This window comes from Jatropha curcas, chromosome 5 (assembly GCF_041381405.1).
Source record: "Jatropha curcas cultivar XTBG-Jc1 chromosome 5, XTBG_Jcur_1.0, whole genome shotgun sequence".
NCBI lineage: Eukaryota > Viridiplantae > Streptophyta > Magnoliopsida > Malpighiales > Euphorbiaceae > Jatropha > Jatropha curcas.
The window spans coordinates 29,179,311-29,195,469 of record NC_143155.1 but is presented as its reverse complement, the minus strand read 5'-3'; the positions used below and the strand labels follow the sequence as shown (position 1 = coordinate 29,195,469).

The window sequence follows — 16,159 nt, the reverse complement described above, 5'->3', positions numbered from 1 at the left end:
CTACTTCGGGTACATGCCCATAGCAACAGTTTGTTAATGAAATAAACTTCAACTCTGTCACAGAAAATATTGTATTTCTATACAAACACACATTCTGTAATGGAAATTATCAATGATAAAGACTTAAAAATCCAAGGAAAGATACAGATAAGAAATGTGTACACGTGCAAACCATAGAGTTACAGAGAATAAAGACTATCGCAGAGGAGCAGCAGTGATGCGATTTACTGATTCTCCACCAGGCTCAAAACTTGCAACCTTAGAAGCAACCAAGGAGCTTCCTTGGAGTTTGTCCAGTAGCTCGGTATTTTGCAGCCATTTCCTCTGCCTTTAACATTTCTTCGCCTCGTTGTGCTTCAACTATTGCTCTTTTTTCTTCAGCTTGTTTGTGAACCAAAGCTATTTTGTTTTTCATTTTCTCTGCATACTCTGCCTTTTTCTTCTCCAATTGTTCCTGTCCATTATGGAATTTATTAGTGTTGAATTCTAAATGATAAAGCACTAACTAATTTGAAAGTTCATCTTTTCCAGTGAGTGGGTTGCATGGAACATATATGGCGGTTGACGGAGCAAAGCGGGATATTTCTTGGGGAAATTAAGGATACTAAACCATATGGGGTTAGTTACCTCAATCTTTCTCAACTTGGCTTCCAGCGCTGCCTTCTTGCTGTTCTCCCATGCTTCAACAGCAGATTTCTTTTTCTGAGCCCTGTTCAGCATTGGCAAAGTTTCTAAGTTTCAACAACCGACCCTTTATATATTATGTTCTCTAAAAACAAAATAGAATGTAGTAAAAGTATGACTTGTTTCCACTGCAGAAGAAAAAGTGCAGCTTGATGCGTGTTTAAGTGCAATTAGTGTAAAAGAAACCATCAAAGTTTGCTCAATCACAAGTTTATGTTTAGATGATTAAGATAACGTTTCACTTGTTGTAATTTAGCTATATATCAGATAGTGAATGGAAAGGGAAAAAGAAGAAGGTAGATTAGGGAATCACATACTTATTCTCTGCTTTACTTTTCTCGCTATCTTCCCATGCCTTGATAAATGAATTTCTCTTTTCCTTTTCAACCTCAGCAAGAGCAATATCTAGAAATACAATGAGTGAACATGTTATTCCCAAGGGAACACAGCATTTTAAACATTCTAGCAAATGTTATTTGGCAATAGAATAAAGAAATTGGCTCGTTTGATTTCTGTTCTCCATAAATTTTAGCTGGACAATAAGAACTAAAAGGCATTTGCAACATTCACCTCTGTCAAGTGATCCCCCTGAAATCTTCTTTGGAGCAGATTCTGGAATCTCTGTCAAAACAAGGAAATAATTAAAGCAGCTGATAGGTTAACCAGTTATGTACCTTATCAAGGATTTGATACATAATTATGATTCAATCAGAAATTTAGTTGCAGTGTAATTTTCCAGAAATCTAAGTTCAGCTGAGGGATTCACGAACCTTGAACTTGAACTGTAGTTTAACATCAACATTGATGACTAAAAAAGGGTTAAATAACACCTATCTTTCAACTTACATAAACCAAGTAACCAATAGTCTCCCCTTAATAGACAAAGTAGTTTAGTGTAACAATCCCCTCCCACCCAACCAGATACGTTACATCAGCTTCCAGCTGATTCATATATGCTGGCATAACAGCGTATGCTTTTTAGGAGCTAGTTCTTTTCTTTATCATTGCATCTAAAAAACAAAACCAAATTATTGCCCGTCTTTATCAAGCTTTACCCCTTGGAGGAAGAATATCATCCTGCTTTGGATGCCATTATGCTAAGTAGGGACATTTTCCACTAAAATATGCCAGCCCTTCAAATGACATTATTCCAAGTAGGGACAATATTTCCACCGGAAAAAAATCTAAAAATGTGAGATATACCATCCTTACAAATTCTAACTGGACTTATCCGATGCATATATTATATGTTAACCGTACATCATACTTGATGAGTATAGTCCTCCAATCCTAACCTGATTTTCAAGAAACAGATGTGAAGACGATAAGCACATTTTATTTACAAATTGTACGACCAATAAAGTTAATTCCACGCGACACGAATATATAGTTGTCTTCAAAGTGAAGCTGAACAAAGGAATTCCATAGCCAAGGATCTTCAAGCGAAACAAAAGATTTCGCTTTTAAAATACAGTTCATCTACTTCGATCTGGCTATTTGCATAACGAGGTCATCCGCCATTATAGAAAAGTTGAAATCTCAAGGTTAAATTTTCTTTCTTTTGAAATCTTTAAAAGGAAAATAAAATACTAAACTCCAATAACTGTTTCACTCTGTATATTTCTCCCTCTGAAAGTGAGAAAGAGCTATTCTCAGACAAAAAGCAATCGGATTGTGAAAACAGTAAATCAGAAGAGACAGAGAATTAATATATCAATTGTGAAAATACAAAAAGTTATAATGTTTTTCTATTTAAGCGAGAGTTCAACTAAAATACAAGAAGAAAGCAGAGGATAAAGAATAGTTAAATTATAGAAGGCTATTTCAAGTTCAAAATCCACTAAAAACCATGATCAAGAATCACTACAACTTAAAAGAGATTAAAAAAAACATGACCACAGCCAATTATCAATAATTCAAATCCTTTTGGTTTATGGAAAACGGAAGAAACAACATGAACACAGCCAGAATATTCTCCATAAATTTTGTTTCAGACAAATAATTAAAAAACACCAAAGTTAAGAGATAGTCTTTTTCCTATTATAGCTCATACTAACATACAGTTTCAGAGAGAGAGAGAGAGAGAGAGAGTTAAGAGCGAGAGCGCTTACTCTCTACTACAGCAAGAGCTTTAGATTCATCAGGCTTCTCTTCAGGCGGTGGAACTACAGTTTTCTCCTGTGCCACATCGGTCTTGGTTTCCGCCGGCGCCGGAGCCGGTGCTGGTGGTGGAGTCACCGGCGATTCGGCTTCCAGCTTCTTCGCTTGCTGCTCTGCCATTACTTACCCCCAGCCAAAAAAACACTCGAGATATCAAAATTTAGCCAAGTGGCAAATTTGAGTAGACGCTCTTTATAGCGCCAACTAACGTGTGTCGCTCACTTTAAAAATCTAAAAGATTTTAAGGTTCGTGGACCGTTCATTTTAATTACTAGTCAGAAACCAGTTGATCGAACGGCGACTATGAGCGATGAACTGGAGGGAGATGCCATTACGATGCGTAGTGTAATTGGATTATTGCCGACAGGTAAAACGGATAAGAAGTGCCACGTATAAGCAGTTAATGAAGCAGTGGTGTCGGCATCTTTAATACGACGACGTGGGAAAGAAGCGTACAAATGATGTCTATGGGACTGGGCCCAGTAAAAGATTTGCTTTACTAACTGTTAAACAGCAGTAGCCAGTAGGGACACTCGCTTTGTCATGAACATGCTAAAAACAGTGTTCTTTAATGGCAGTACAATTTTTGAAAATTAAAATTATGACCCTGTTAGAAATAATTTCAAACTTTTTGAAAAATTTTACAAAAAGAAATAATTTTAATAAAGTTAGAAAAAATAGAAAAGAAAAAAGAAAATGATAGCAGAGCTGTGAATGAGTGATGTCTAGGTGGAGAGAGGATGTCTGGTTGTCATGTCATGTGGAAGATGAATCTAGTGAACTGGCAAATTAGTCAAGCTCCGGATAAATAAATGGTAATGGTAGGTGTCCCACGTGCTTTTCTTGCTTATTTATTAATCTCCATTCTTTGCTTGTTTTCTAATATTCTGTTTCTCATCAATCATTATTTACGTAAACTGAAATTCCACCCCCCAAATCCATTCTTATTTCTTAATCTCTTTTGCTTTTTTCAAGCCAGCCTCATCCCTACCTTCGACACAGACACAGCTAGCTGCCAATATAATCAAAAAGCTCTAAAGTAGATTAATGCACATGCAATCTTTATTTATTGCATCTTTCTTTTTTAAGTATCACCATTAATACAGTAAATTACTCTTTTGATTTTTACCCTTCTTTTTACGGAGCTCTATCTCACTGTTTTCTTTACAAGAATAAAGTTGACTTTATCTATAGTAATATAGGAAAAGGGAAAACGACCTGCAAATTCTTTCTCTCGACCTGCTAATACTGGATTCCACTTTTAGGTCTCAGCAAACAGAACCTGTGCATTTGAGTAAAGAGTTTGTTGGGCCAAATCGGAAATTAAGGCACAACCTTAACTGAATGTATTGGACTCACTTATTGAAAATTCAAGCCCGCATTTGTGGGCTCATTATGAAATCTAGCTCCAACAGCTCGTAGTGATTGCGCTTGCGTAGGCTTTGAAGTGTTTTTTAGTTCTTTGTAAATCAAATTACCCGACAACTTGAACGACAAGTCGAAAAAGGAAAGCTAAGGGAAGTTGTTCAAGCAGACGACACGCAGTGGGTTGCTTTCCTCTTCCTTCTCTTTCCATCTGCAACTAATCCTTTCTTACGCTTTTATACAGTGGGTTGGACTCTATTGTTCTCGAGTTTACTATCAATATAGTTTCAAGAGTCAAAGAGTCATAGCTATATCATATATAGTTCACCGATCAGTTCATGAATTGAAGCGATGGATTCAAGTCGTTCGGCAGACAAAGAATGGGGGGAGAAGGTATCAAAGAAGGTGATTTCGCTATACAAGTCTCTTCCTAAGAAGGGAAAGCCTCAGGGACGCGAAGTTACTGTTTTGGCCTCATTTCTCATTTCCTCTCCTTTCCAAGGTCACTTTACCTCTAAAACCTGTAAAGCTTTTTCCTTTAACATTCTGAAGTTGTTGAATCTGGAAAACTGAAATTGTAAATTTCATTTTTTATTTTCTAATTTATTGATTGGATTCAAATGCTAAAATAGAAGGTGTTGTTAAAGGGTAATTTGGATTACTGTTGCGCCTATTGCAGATTTAGAAGTAGTTTCATTAGGAACGGGAACAAAATGCATTGGGCGCTCGCACTTGAGCACGCGGGGCGACATTGTCAATGATTCACACGCTGAAATTATTGCACGAAGAGCTTTAATGAGGTTAATTTTCCTTCAAAATTTTTGCTGCTTATCTATTAAGGCATTATATCATATATAAAGCCCATACTTTGTTTTACGTTTTGGTGTGTTCATGACTTATGTGTTCGGTCTCTATGTCTGCCTTATGCTTATTTTATGGTGGAATGTTTATTATTGGGCTTTAGCTGATATATACTTGTGAGATTTGAGGTGGAAGTATTATTGCCTATATAAGTGCCTCCATGTGCATGTGTTTTTGAAATTAAAATAGGTTCTTCTACTCAGAGATTCAATGCCTCGCCCAAATTAGCAAGCATGGGAATGATAATGGAAGCCAGCAGTTGCAAAGTGATGATGACAGAAACTGCCTTTTCCATTTGGAACAAGATGTTTCTAGTCAAGGAAAATTCAAACTGAGAGCGGGTTGGCAATTACATCTGTACATCTCGCAGTTGCCATGTAATTCTTGGTGATAATCTTCTGTTATATTTAAAGTAAATGAATCTTATTTGGTTTCCGCATTAAGTGGATTTCAGTTTATGGCTTCCAATGCATTTGTGTTTTGTTGCTTTATTATATTGTTAAATTGACTTTTGTAGGTGGGGATGCTTCTGTGAGTTCACCCTTATTGTCTAGGAGAAACACGTTTCTAAACGAAGGGGATTCACCTCTGCCTCTTCGGATGCTTTATGGTTCCATGGATGAGCTTTTGAAGCCTTCAGAAGAGAATGATGGTACACAAGGACCTTAATTGTATTTAACCTCCTTTCTTAGTTTTCTTCCCTCATCCTAAATAATGCTGTTTCTTCTGTAGCTTACTGCCATGACATAGGCTCTATACCTAAAATCAAATGAAATTAAAGACTGAATCGAGAAGGAAATGGACCTAATTTATCACCTAATTCTTTTGCTAATTAGCTGTATCATTTGTTCTCTAAATTTATTTAAAGAGAAGCCATACTAGTCTTGATGTCAGCATTTTTTAATTTTTACCTCTATTGGGTACTTTTTCAGCTAACGGTTCACAACTTAGTGGCATGGTTCAAAGGAAGCCTGGTCGTGGTGATACAACATTGTCAGTTAGCTGCTCTGATAAGATTGCTCGTTGGAATGTTCTCGGAGTTCAAGGTTTGCTGTTTGCTATAAGAAATAAATATTACACAAAATAGCCTTTGTTATAAATTTTTTTGTTAACGTGTGAAGTTGCTGATCTTAATTTTATACCGGTTTTATGTTACTCTTACAAATATAATTCTTTTGTCTTTTTCCTTTTTGTTGATGTAACACTAACATATAAAGGTGTATTCTTGTTACTGAAGTGGCCATGGGAATACTTTCATTTTACATGCATAGGCTATGACATTGTTCATGATATATCGTCACTTGTGGTAAGCTTGCATGGACACTTAGGCGTGCATTTCTGATGACATGTATTATAATGCAGCATTTTGAAATCTTCTTGACTTTGTCAAATATTCTCTGCAAACTAATAGAAATTGCTGTTGCATTAATTAAATGACAGGAGCTCTGCTTTCCCACTTTCTTCAGCCTGTTTATATTTCCTCAATTACTGTTGGACAATCTCCTAACAGCACTGCACATTTTCCTTTGGAGAAGCACTTGCAAAAAACTTTGCATGATCGGATCTTACCGTTGTCAAATAAATTAACGGCTTCCTTTCAAGCAAACAAGGTTTGTCAAGCACATAGTATCTTCGATAATAGTGAACTTGAGTTGGTTTTAATGGCTTGTCTCGGATGCCACTTGCAGCCACTTTTTTGTGCAGCTTCTATGCCACCTGAGGAATTTCAGCATGTTGATACTGCTTTATCTACTTTAACATGCGGGTAAATCTATTGCCCCATTGTGATTGCGTAAATTATATCTTTTTCTTGTTTTCCACAGCATTCTGCTTGCTTTTATCCCTAGGTATTCCATATGTTGGAATAAGTCTGGCTTGCATGAAGTCATTCTCGGGACGACAGGTCGTAAACAAGGCACCTCTGCTAAAGGAGCGCTTTCTCCATCTACTGAGTCGTCTCTGTGCAAGTAAGCCTACAAGTATGCTCCAAGAAATTTCAACTGGGGCATGTGCAGTTAGTTGTTGGTTTATAATTATTATGATAATAATAGTCCATCATTTTGAATTTCAGAAGGCGATTATTGGAGGTTTTCTTGACACTAAAGCATGACTTGCAACATAAAGGCCCTGCTGAGGAGATTTCTTATCGAGAACTCAAGGTTGTAAGTTGATGAATACTGAGTTTCAAATAAGAAGATAAATTAAGGAGTTGAAAATTTTTATTTGCTCATATTTTCCTCCCCATTTTGATGGTTTCTTTTTGCAATGTGGTACAAATGTAGTTCCACGTTGGAGTTGTTGCACACATACCAGTTTATCATTTCACCTGAGTCAGTTATGGACAAGCTCTAATATCTTTTTGGGAATATTTGAGTGAATGAGGAATTGTAATTTAAAAATCTTCTAGATTAACCATGGACAATGTGTTGATGCTAACTGTGAATGAATATAAAATTGTTGTCTCACTAATATTATTAGCTTAATTTCTTTGCAGAATAATGCTGAGGCATACAGTTTAAATTCAAGAACTTTTAAAGGAAGTCCACCTTTTAACAACTGGCCATTGAAATCAATAGACTTGGAGGCCTTCTGCATTTTGAGGTAATATACTTGCAACCTCGGGTGTTCTGACCACAGCTTCACCATTTGTGCTGCTTACCCATTAGACTTTTGAGTTGGCGAGCTGGTCGTTTTTGTTTATGGACTCAACTAGCTATTGTCCTAACATTTGGTGGATCCTAATCCTAACCTTCTCCCAGTTAGGATTATCTCATGTTCGATCTTCAGTGATCGACTTGAGGCGCATGATGGTTGAACAGTGAATGAACGGAATCAGAGAACTCGGTTGTGGTGTTGTAATTGTAAACAAGACTTGTATTTGTAGTTCAGTACTGTTTTATTTAGTTTGATGATAACTGCTGCTAATAAATCAAATGGTTACTAATTATTATGAGTTTCTATCTTTTTATGCCCTTTGTGGAATTATTATAACAATGTGGAATTCTTAATGTGAAAAAGGACGCATTTAATTGTTATTTTAATGTATTTGCAACCAACGTATTAATATTTTACGTACGCATGCTTGATCTTATCCGAAACGACTGGAAATTACTTGCGTCAATTGTCGTCTTTTTATATAACATGTGGGCTATGGTCCACTTTACGCCCACCTCATTCCATCGAGCAAATTTGAAAACTACGGACCTCATCGCCTACCGCCTACTGGTACTGGACGCTTGTAAAGGTCTCCGGGTCAATGCAACTTGCACACTGCCGTCTCGGATAAAGAAAGTATTGATACATGAATCAGTGGTTGAGTTTTAATAAATAAACAAATAATGAAAAATATCTCGACGAATATTTTAATATAGAATAATTTATCTTTATAAAAAAAAAAGATGAATATTTTCATAAATTTAAATAATATTTAGAAGCATTAAAAAAGAAGAGAATGAATCAAATCCAATTATTCTACTATATATGCATAAATGATAGGGTTAAATTAATAATTATTTTTCTATTTTATTTTATTTATTTTTCTCTTTATTTCATAATTATATATAAATATAATTATTAGCATGTTCTACCCCTTACTTGAATCTTCTAATATAAATTTGGCGAAAATAGATAGAAGTATTCAAGTTGTAGCAAATCATTGTGTTTGCTTCCAAAAATAATAATTTTCCAAAAAGCCAAAAAGAAAATAAAAAGTACGTATAATTGTTTTCTTTGTGCTTCTTTATCTTTGCATTATATATTTCCTTAATTATTTGAAATTTTATGCTTTTCTTTTTTTTTATGCCTAGAAAAAGAACAATTGTTAACCTTTCCTTTAAAATCATTTTTTTATTTTTTTATAAATAAAATCAATTAGAAAAATTAATAATTATTTGAAATCTTTTACTCATCGTTAATTGAGACTAAATTTAAATTATTTATTTATTTATTTAAATAACAAATAATTATTAAAGTTTGGTACTCAAACAGATTATCGGAGAAACGATATCTTTTACTACAGGTTGTTGCTGTGCAGTTGCAGATTTTATCGTAACAATAATGAACTAATCTTATGTAATCAAATATTTATTTGGAGGGTAGAGGGATACAAAGACGTGGATGACTTTATTCCTAACTAGTAAAAATATTTGAGTTTTCAATTAATTAAATAAAGAAATCTTTATACTTTGACATTTTTCTTATATAAAAAATTTTTAGACAAAAATATTATATTTGCCAAATTAATTATCTCCTAATTTGCAAAAATAAAAGAGTTTTAACAAAAAAAAAAATATTTATGTGCAATTTTAAAATATTTCTATTTTCATATGTTTGAATAAACTCATAGATCTATGGCTCAATTGACAATACAAACTGAACATGTGAGAAGAGTTCTTAGATTTGATTCGCACTAAACACATTTACAGAGAATGGCGAAAAGCCTTAACTATGATTAAATTCCGAGCCGAATTAATCAGTGCTCGGTAATAGGGTCCGGGTACCGATTTTTTATGCAAAAAAAAATTCATAGATCTAGTCGAGATAAATTTAATCTTTCAAGTCTACATTAATTAAATATAAAAAAATTGCTTGTGATAAAGATATGATTATCCACAAACTCCCCATAAACATCATTAATCGAAAAGTCTTTCGTGTCATATATATTTAATAATATTAGTGCAAGAAATGTGACTCTCTCCATAAAACCATACACCCATTCCGAACACGCAAAAAGGAGAAGCCAAGCCAACCCCAATTCTAGCTCCATGTTAATATCAATGACCGATAAACTTGAAACGTTTCGAAACCTGTATGGAAACCAAATATCTAGTCATCTCTCCACCGCTTGTAGAGCTCTGAAGAGATTGGCTTCAGCAACTGTCTTCCTTTTCTTCATCCTCCTCGTTGTCGGTGTCTTCATACTCAGGATTGACGTTGTAAGTTTCTAATTCCAAGGTCTAGCTAAAATATCTCTATTCTTGAATTTTTCATCTCATAAACAACGATCATAAAACCAAATTATAGGGATTTTCTGTGTCATAGGCGGAGGAATACAAATCTTTAGCATTAGTATTCCAACAAAAGGCAAGAACTTTTCTGTTTACAATCGTGAAAAAAAATTAAAGAACGAAAATAAATATCTTGAATACTCTTGAGTTATTACTTTTTATGAAATTTCTTAATCTCTGAAATAAATATTTGATCACTAAATTATTATCGCATTTACTAAGAAACATTCATAATGTTGAATAATTGAGTTTCTTAATTTTTTTTTTCTTCAAATTCTTATTCAACAGGCTTGAATATCCTTGGTTTTGACTATCCCAAATTACAAATATCTCTCAATTATTTTAAAATTGAAATAATTATATACCATACAATATATAAAGTGTCTATTAATTATAGTTTTGACTATTCCAAAAGAGGCCTGAAAGCAACTCGCAACTCAATTGTTATGATTCTACAAAGTGCAATTAAATTGTTTATAGTCATAATACCAACAACCATTCTCCCTAATTTGCTTTAAAAAATCAGGGTACAGATATTAGTTTGGTGGCGAGTTGCTCATGTAATGCCCGAGTCAACTCGAGTTCGAGCCTACCTCCCCTAATCTTTTTATTTGTTTAAATTTCAGTCTGTTATTACCAAAAAGCAGAAAAGTTCAATTGAATTTCAGCTAAAGTGCCCCAAGAAAGGCATAGCAAAAACTTGTGATTCCAATTACACGGTGCCGTTTGAAACTCCTGCATTTTCAGATGCTAAATGTCCAGAATACTTCCGGTGGATCCACGAAGATCTACGGCCATGGAAGAGTAGCGGAATCTCCAGAGATACGCTGGAAACAGCTAGAAAATTTACAGATTTTAGGCTTGTGATTGTTCAAGGCAAGCTGTATGTGGAACAATATCAAAAGTCGTTTCAGACGAGAGATTTATTTACCATATGGGGATTTTTGCAGCTTTTGAGGTTGTACCCTGGCAGGGTACCAGACTTAGAGCTGATGTTTGGGTGTGGTGACACACCAATCATTCAAAAACGTAACCACCAAGGACCGAATGCCACGTTGCCTCCACCACTGTTTCAATATTGTGGCCACCGCGACGCATTGGACATCGTCTTCCCTGATTGGTCCTTTTGGGGTTGGTAATGCTTTACATTCATTTTTGGATTTTTACTATCTAGTACCCAAGGTTTGCACAAAATTATTAATTCGTCCTTTTGGGTTTATAAAAAATATGTAGTAAATTTGAGAGACTAAATAGTCTCATAGCATTATATCAATATCATATGAAATGTGAATGACCAAATATACAAAATATTTAACGGTGAAATTGATAATTAAATGACAAACTAAATAGTTTCATGAAATTAAATTTCAGGATGAATCATTGATTTTTTATTAAATAGTAGGGATGAGTTAATAATTTTAGTCAAACTCGAGTGACTAAATAGAAATTTTCATTTCAATTTTCAAAAATTTCATTGAGTTGATTTTTTTAAATAATATTAAGTTAAATTAATAACAATTTTAAACTTATGTTTGTGTTGTAGGGCTGAGACAAATATAAAACCATGGGAAAATACGTTAGAGGGAATAATAAAAGGAAGCAAGAAGATCAAGTGGAAGAATAGGGTACCCTACGCCTATTGGAGAGGGAACCCATACGTGTCCTCAAACAGGGGAGACCTTATGAGGTGCAAAGTCTCGGACAAGCATGATTGGAATGCTCGCCTTTATAGACAGGCTAGCAAAATATTACTCTCTCTGTTTCTATATATTTATTATATTTTGAATAATTTTTTTAAAGGATTGAAACATCCAATGTGATAAGTATTTTGGAATAAAGGGATAAATAATAATGATTTTTCTGGACATTTTTTTCATATATCATACAAATTCGATCCATTGCATATTTATATATCTATACTGTACCTACAGGACTGGGCAAAAGAAATAAAGGAAGGATATAAACATTCCAAATTAGAAGACCAATGCACCCACAGGTACATAATAGGATCATCTATGATTAATCAATGTCAATTTCAACATTTATTGAATTTGAAAGATTGTTTTTTTGTTGTTGTTGTTGTTTTAAAATCCTGGTGAAGGTATAAAATATATATAGAAGGAATTGGATGGTCAGTGAGTCACAAGTATATATTAGCCTGTGATTCCATGACTTTGCTCATAAAACCTGAATTCTACGATTTCTTCATGAGAGGTATGGTTCCGATGCAGCACTATTGGCCTGTTAGAAACACAAACAAGTGCAGAGATATCAAGTTTGCCGTCGAATGGGGTAATAATCACCCTCGCCAGGTATATTTAACTTCCTTTCTCACAACAACGGCATATTTCTATTTCCATAAAGATTAACTTAAAAGGTTTAAATATTGCATTATCAATAAGAATGGTGGAATTGAAAAAAAATCCCATTCTCTGTTCTAAAATGATGAAGTTGAGGCTGTCATAAAATCTATCAGTTCCAGGATTATAATCTAAGTTTTCTCAGCGAAACAATGGAAATTTGACAAATAAATTAATCCAATCGACTTCTAAATAAGAGCATTTGAATTCTTAACTCTCTCTCCATTTAGAAATTCTAATGTATTTTATCCGTAATTACACAGGCACGAGCCATTGGGAAGGGAGGAAGCAAATTTATCAAGGAAAATCTGAAAATGGAGAACGTGTACGAATACATGTTTCATACGTTAACAGAGTATGCAAAACTCTTGAAATTTAAACCAAAAATACCAAAAGGAGGTGTTGAGATGTGCTTGGAGTCAACGGCATGCTCAAAAAATGGTGTATGGAGAAAATTCATGGCGGAGTCAATGATAAAGTCACCAAGCGATACACTTCCATGCTCTATGCCTCCTCCTTACGACCAACATTCCCTTCAAGCTATTTTTGACACGAAAGAAAATATCACAACACAGGTGGTGATGTTGGAGAATGAATATTGGCAAAGTTCGAACAAAAATTAAACGACACTTTTTTTCTTTTTTAATTAGGTGTGAGCATTTCACTGTTTTTATTTTCTTATTTGGTAGTCTCCAACTTTCTATATGTTCTTGCAAACTTCTAAATTTATATATAGAATGTAAAATTTTAGAATACTAATAAGGAAACATTTGTTTTGTTGAAATGACGATATTCAGATCTTTTTCATCGACGGGCTTAGTGTACGAGCTCATCCATATCCGTATGTGCAATTTTATGAAACTGAGGACGTTACTTTAGGCCAGGTTGAACATCCATTTCTCCAAGGGAAAAATGGAAGATTTCAAATAAATGGAAACATATGACTGGTACAAACTAAAAAGGAAAGTCCAACCAAAAATTTAAATTGTTGTACAATCAGTGTATCTAACTTTATCTGAATTTAACTTGTTTCTTATTATGTCCAATCTTGGAGATTATTTATGAATTGCAATGGAGTCTAAATATGCAAATTCCAATGGCAGAAAAATCGGATGCAGATCTTGCAAACAATAAAACTCTTCATTCTTCAAAGGGTAGCCAGAATGCTAGCAAACCCGTTGTTTTTCTACTCTTCTTCTTCATCCTCTTGACTGGTGTTTTCATTTGTTGGATTTACGTTGTAAGTTACTGCAATCATTCCTCTTTTCAGATATATGTATTTTTTTTCTTTAAAAAAAATAGTCGTTCATTGATAAAATATTCGTCTTTTAACTAATTTAAATTCCGGTAATCCCTCCAATTGTAAAAAACATTTTCATTAACAAATATTTATAATTCAGTGGATGATTTTTGCGAAACCAGAGTTTTGATTCTTCGATAGCAGAATCGAAATTAAAAAGTTAGGGGAGACAGTAAAATTTTGAAAAATTTTTCATTATTTTATTTCTTGGTTTAATTTTCAGTTTATGACTACAACAAGAGGTCCTCTTCAGATGAATAGTTTTGTATCCAATATACTTAAAAGGCCTCAGCCTAAATGCACCAACAATAGCATGTCAACAAATTGCATAACCAATTATCAATCATCGACTGCTACGTGTCCAGACCACTTCCGGTGGATCCACGAAGATCTACGGCCCTGGAAGAGTTCTGGAATATCAAAAGAGATGGTGGAAAAAGCTAAAGAATCTGCAGATTTTAGGTTGGTGATTGTTAATGGCAAGATTTATGTGGAGAAGTATAATGACGCATTTCAGACGAGGGACGTGTTCACTATATGGGGCTTTTTGCAGCTTCTTATGTTTTACCCTGGCAAGGTACCAGACTTAGAGCTTATGTTTAATTGCGGTGACAGACCGCAGATCTACAGAAACGACTACCAAGGATCCAATGCCACGTCGCTGCCGGTAATGTTTCAGTACTGTGGAACCAGAGGTGCACCGGTCGTTCTTTTCCCTGATTGGAGTTTCTGGGGTTGGTAATGCCTTGCTATATTTTCCTTTCCTAAAATGTCAATATTTTTATTTTTTTCTTTTCAAGGAAAAAAAAAAAAAGTAAGGCTTAGAGGGTGTTTGATTTGATTTATAAATCAGTTAAATATGTTTTTTAATAGAATATTTATATATCTTTTTGCAGGGCTGAAGTGAATATAAAACCATGGACAAGTATGCTGAAGGGCATAATAGAAGGCAGCAAGAGGATTAAGTGGAAGGATAGAATACCTTATGCCTACTGGAAAGGTAACCCTAATGTTAATTATCTCAGGTCCAATCTTATGCTCTGCAATGTATCCAAGAAATATGACTGGAATGCCAGATTATATATTGTTGTGGTGTGCCCACTTAAATGGGACCCACATGTGTGAAAGTAAGAAAAAAAAAATAGGAGCAGCCAGTTCAACAGTGATAGCACATGGGCGGTGCAACTGGAAAGAGTTGTACACGGCATTCCTACGCGTTAACCTGCCTATAAATAGAGGCAGAGGCAGAACGCACAATACACACAGCAGAAATACGAAGAAAAAAAATGTAGAGAGTTAGTTATCTAGTTTTAGGAAGGGTTTCCTAAAACTAGGAGAGAGAAAAATAGTGAGGAGATTATTTTGGGGTGTTTTTGGGAAACACTTTGTGTGCCACTATTTTTGTATTACTCTCTTTGTACCTACTATTGGTTTAATAGTGGAAGAAATATTCGGAGTTTGTCCCGTGGACGTAGCCCTAAAAGAGTTGAGGGTGAACCACGTAAATTTCTGTGTGTCCCATTTCTATTATTCCGCTGCCGTAATTATTTTCTCTTAATTGGTTAAAAGGGCCCAACGAGTGGTATCAGAGCTGATGCCCAACAACTGGTATCAGAGTCGATATCCTAACAAGTGGTATCAGAGCCGAAGGTTTCGGCAGGTCAGGCCGGTCAGATAGCGGTACCGGATCCGTAGATATATTTTGAAAATAAATATATCACGATGAAGAGAAAATTACGACGAATCCATTGGTGCTGTCCGCTCGGAAAGACGTTGCAGAATCGACTTAGTGATGAATAGTAAAATAGTAACTCAAAGTTGATGGTGAACAGTACTATTGGCGTTACTGTTGCTGAGTCCGTCAAGTAAGCCCAGCACTATTGACGCATAGTACTATTCACGTGTACAGTTACTATTTACGCATACAGTTACTATTCGAGTATACTGTTACTATTCATGGTCACTATTCACGTATACTACTGTTCACGTATACGGTTTATGTTGGTGATGATATTCTGCGCAAGTCAAAATGGACAAGCAAAATGATTAGTCTAAATGGCGAGAATTACCATATATGGAGAAATGAGAGATCTCCTTATGGTAATCAAAATGCATTTGCTTGTGTTTAGTTGAACTAAACCGGAAGAGAAGACTGATGAGAAATGGGCTTTAGAGCATGCATCCAAATCTCGGTTGGCAGATTTGATGATGAAGGTTTCTGTAGCACCTTTAGAAATGGTCAATGGAAGCTCACAAAAGGTTCATTTGTAGTAGCTAAAGACTAAAAGCTGTACGTGATGCATGCGAAACTCTCCCAAGACACTTTGAGTGTAGCGGAGAATGACAGTACAGTTGAATTGTGGCATAAACGACTACGCCACATGAGTAAGAAAACTCTGGCAAGAAAGAACGTACTACCTGGA

The 16,159-nt window shown here is 34.9% G+C and overlaps 4 protein-coding genes across 6 annotated transcripts; 3 read left to right on the top strand and 1 right to left on the bottom strand.

The window, feature by feature from the left end:
- Window positions 1-29: 29 nt before the first annotated feature.
- Window positions 30-3,022, bottom strand: LOC105643011 (hypothetical protein). The gene is made up of 5 exons (XM_012228038.4): window positions 2,796-3,022; window positions 1,255-1,305; window positions 1,002-1,089; window positions 628-709; window positions 30-454 (listed from the first exon to the last, which is right to left on the bottom strand). The coding sequence occupies exons 1-5, from the start codon at window positions 2,962-2,964 to the stop codon at window positions 260-262; spliced, it is 585 nt and encodes a 194-aa protein (XP_012083428.1). The 5' UTR covers window positions 2,965-3,022; the 3' UTR covers window positions 30-259.
- Window positions 3,023-3,764: 742 nt separating this feature from the next.
- On the top strand, window positions 3,765-8,023 carry LOC105643009 (denosine deaminases acting on tRNA). Of its 3 annotated transcripts, none has more exons than XM_020682892.3 (10): window positions 3,785-4,732; window positions 4,889-5,009; window positions 5,260-5,447; window positions 5,588-5,722; window positions 6,003-6,116; window positions 6,511-6,680; window positions 6,759-6,835; window positions 6,918-7,037; window positions 7,142-7,229; window positions 7,565-8,023. In XM_020682892.3, exons 1-10 carry the CDS (start codon window positions 4,561-4,563, stop codon window positions 7,673-7,675), a joined length of 1,296 nt encoding a protein of 431 aa, XP_020538551.1. In that variant the 5' UTR covers window positions 3,785-4,560; the 3' UTR covers window positions 7,676-8,023. The 3 variants fall into 3 exon arrangements, with proteins under 3 accessions (XP_089577130.1, XP_020538551.1, XP_012083426.1); XM_012228036.4 differs by having other exon boundaries at window positions 3,809-4,711; XM_089721004.1 differs by lacking the exon at window positions 7,565-8,023 and having other exon boundaries at window positions 3,765-4,732; window positions 6,918-7,049.
- Window positions 8,024-9,752: 1,729 nt separating this feature from the next.
- On the top strand, window positions 9,753-13,247 carry LOC149496557 (uncharacterized). The gene is made up of 6 exons (XM_089722169.1): window positions 9,753-10,004; window positions 10,703-11,211; window positions 11,620-11,812; window positions 12,008-12,072; window positions 12,178-12,388; window positions 12,700-13,247. The coding sequence occupies exons 1-6, from the start codon at window positions 9,834-9,836 to the stop codon at window positions 13,057-13,059; spliced, it is 1,509 nt and encodes a 502-aa protein (XP_089578295.1). The 5' UTR covers window positions 9,753-9,833; the 3' UTR covers window positions 13,060-13,247.
- A 268-nt stretch (window positions 13,248-13,515) lies between these two features.
- On the top strand, window positions 13,516-15,596 carry LOC149496556 (uncharacterized). Its single transcript, XM_089721986.1, has 3 exons — window positions 13,516-13,676; window positions 13,960-14,474; window positions 14,633-15,596. Exons 1-3 carry the CDS (start codon window positions 13,521-13,523, stop codon window positions 14,859-14,861), a joined length of 900 nt encoding a protein of 299 aa, XP_089578112.1. The 5' UTR covers window positions 13,516-13,520; the 3' UTR covers window positions 14,862-15,596.
- Window positions 15,597-16,159: the final 563 nt, after the last annotated feature.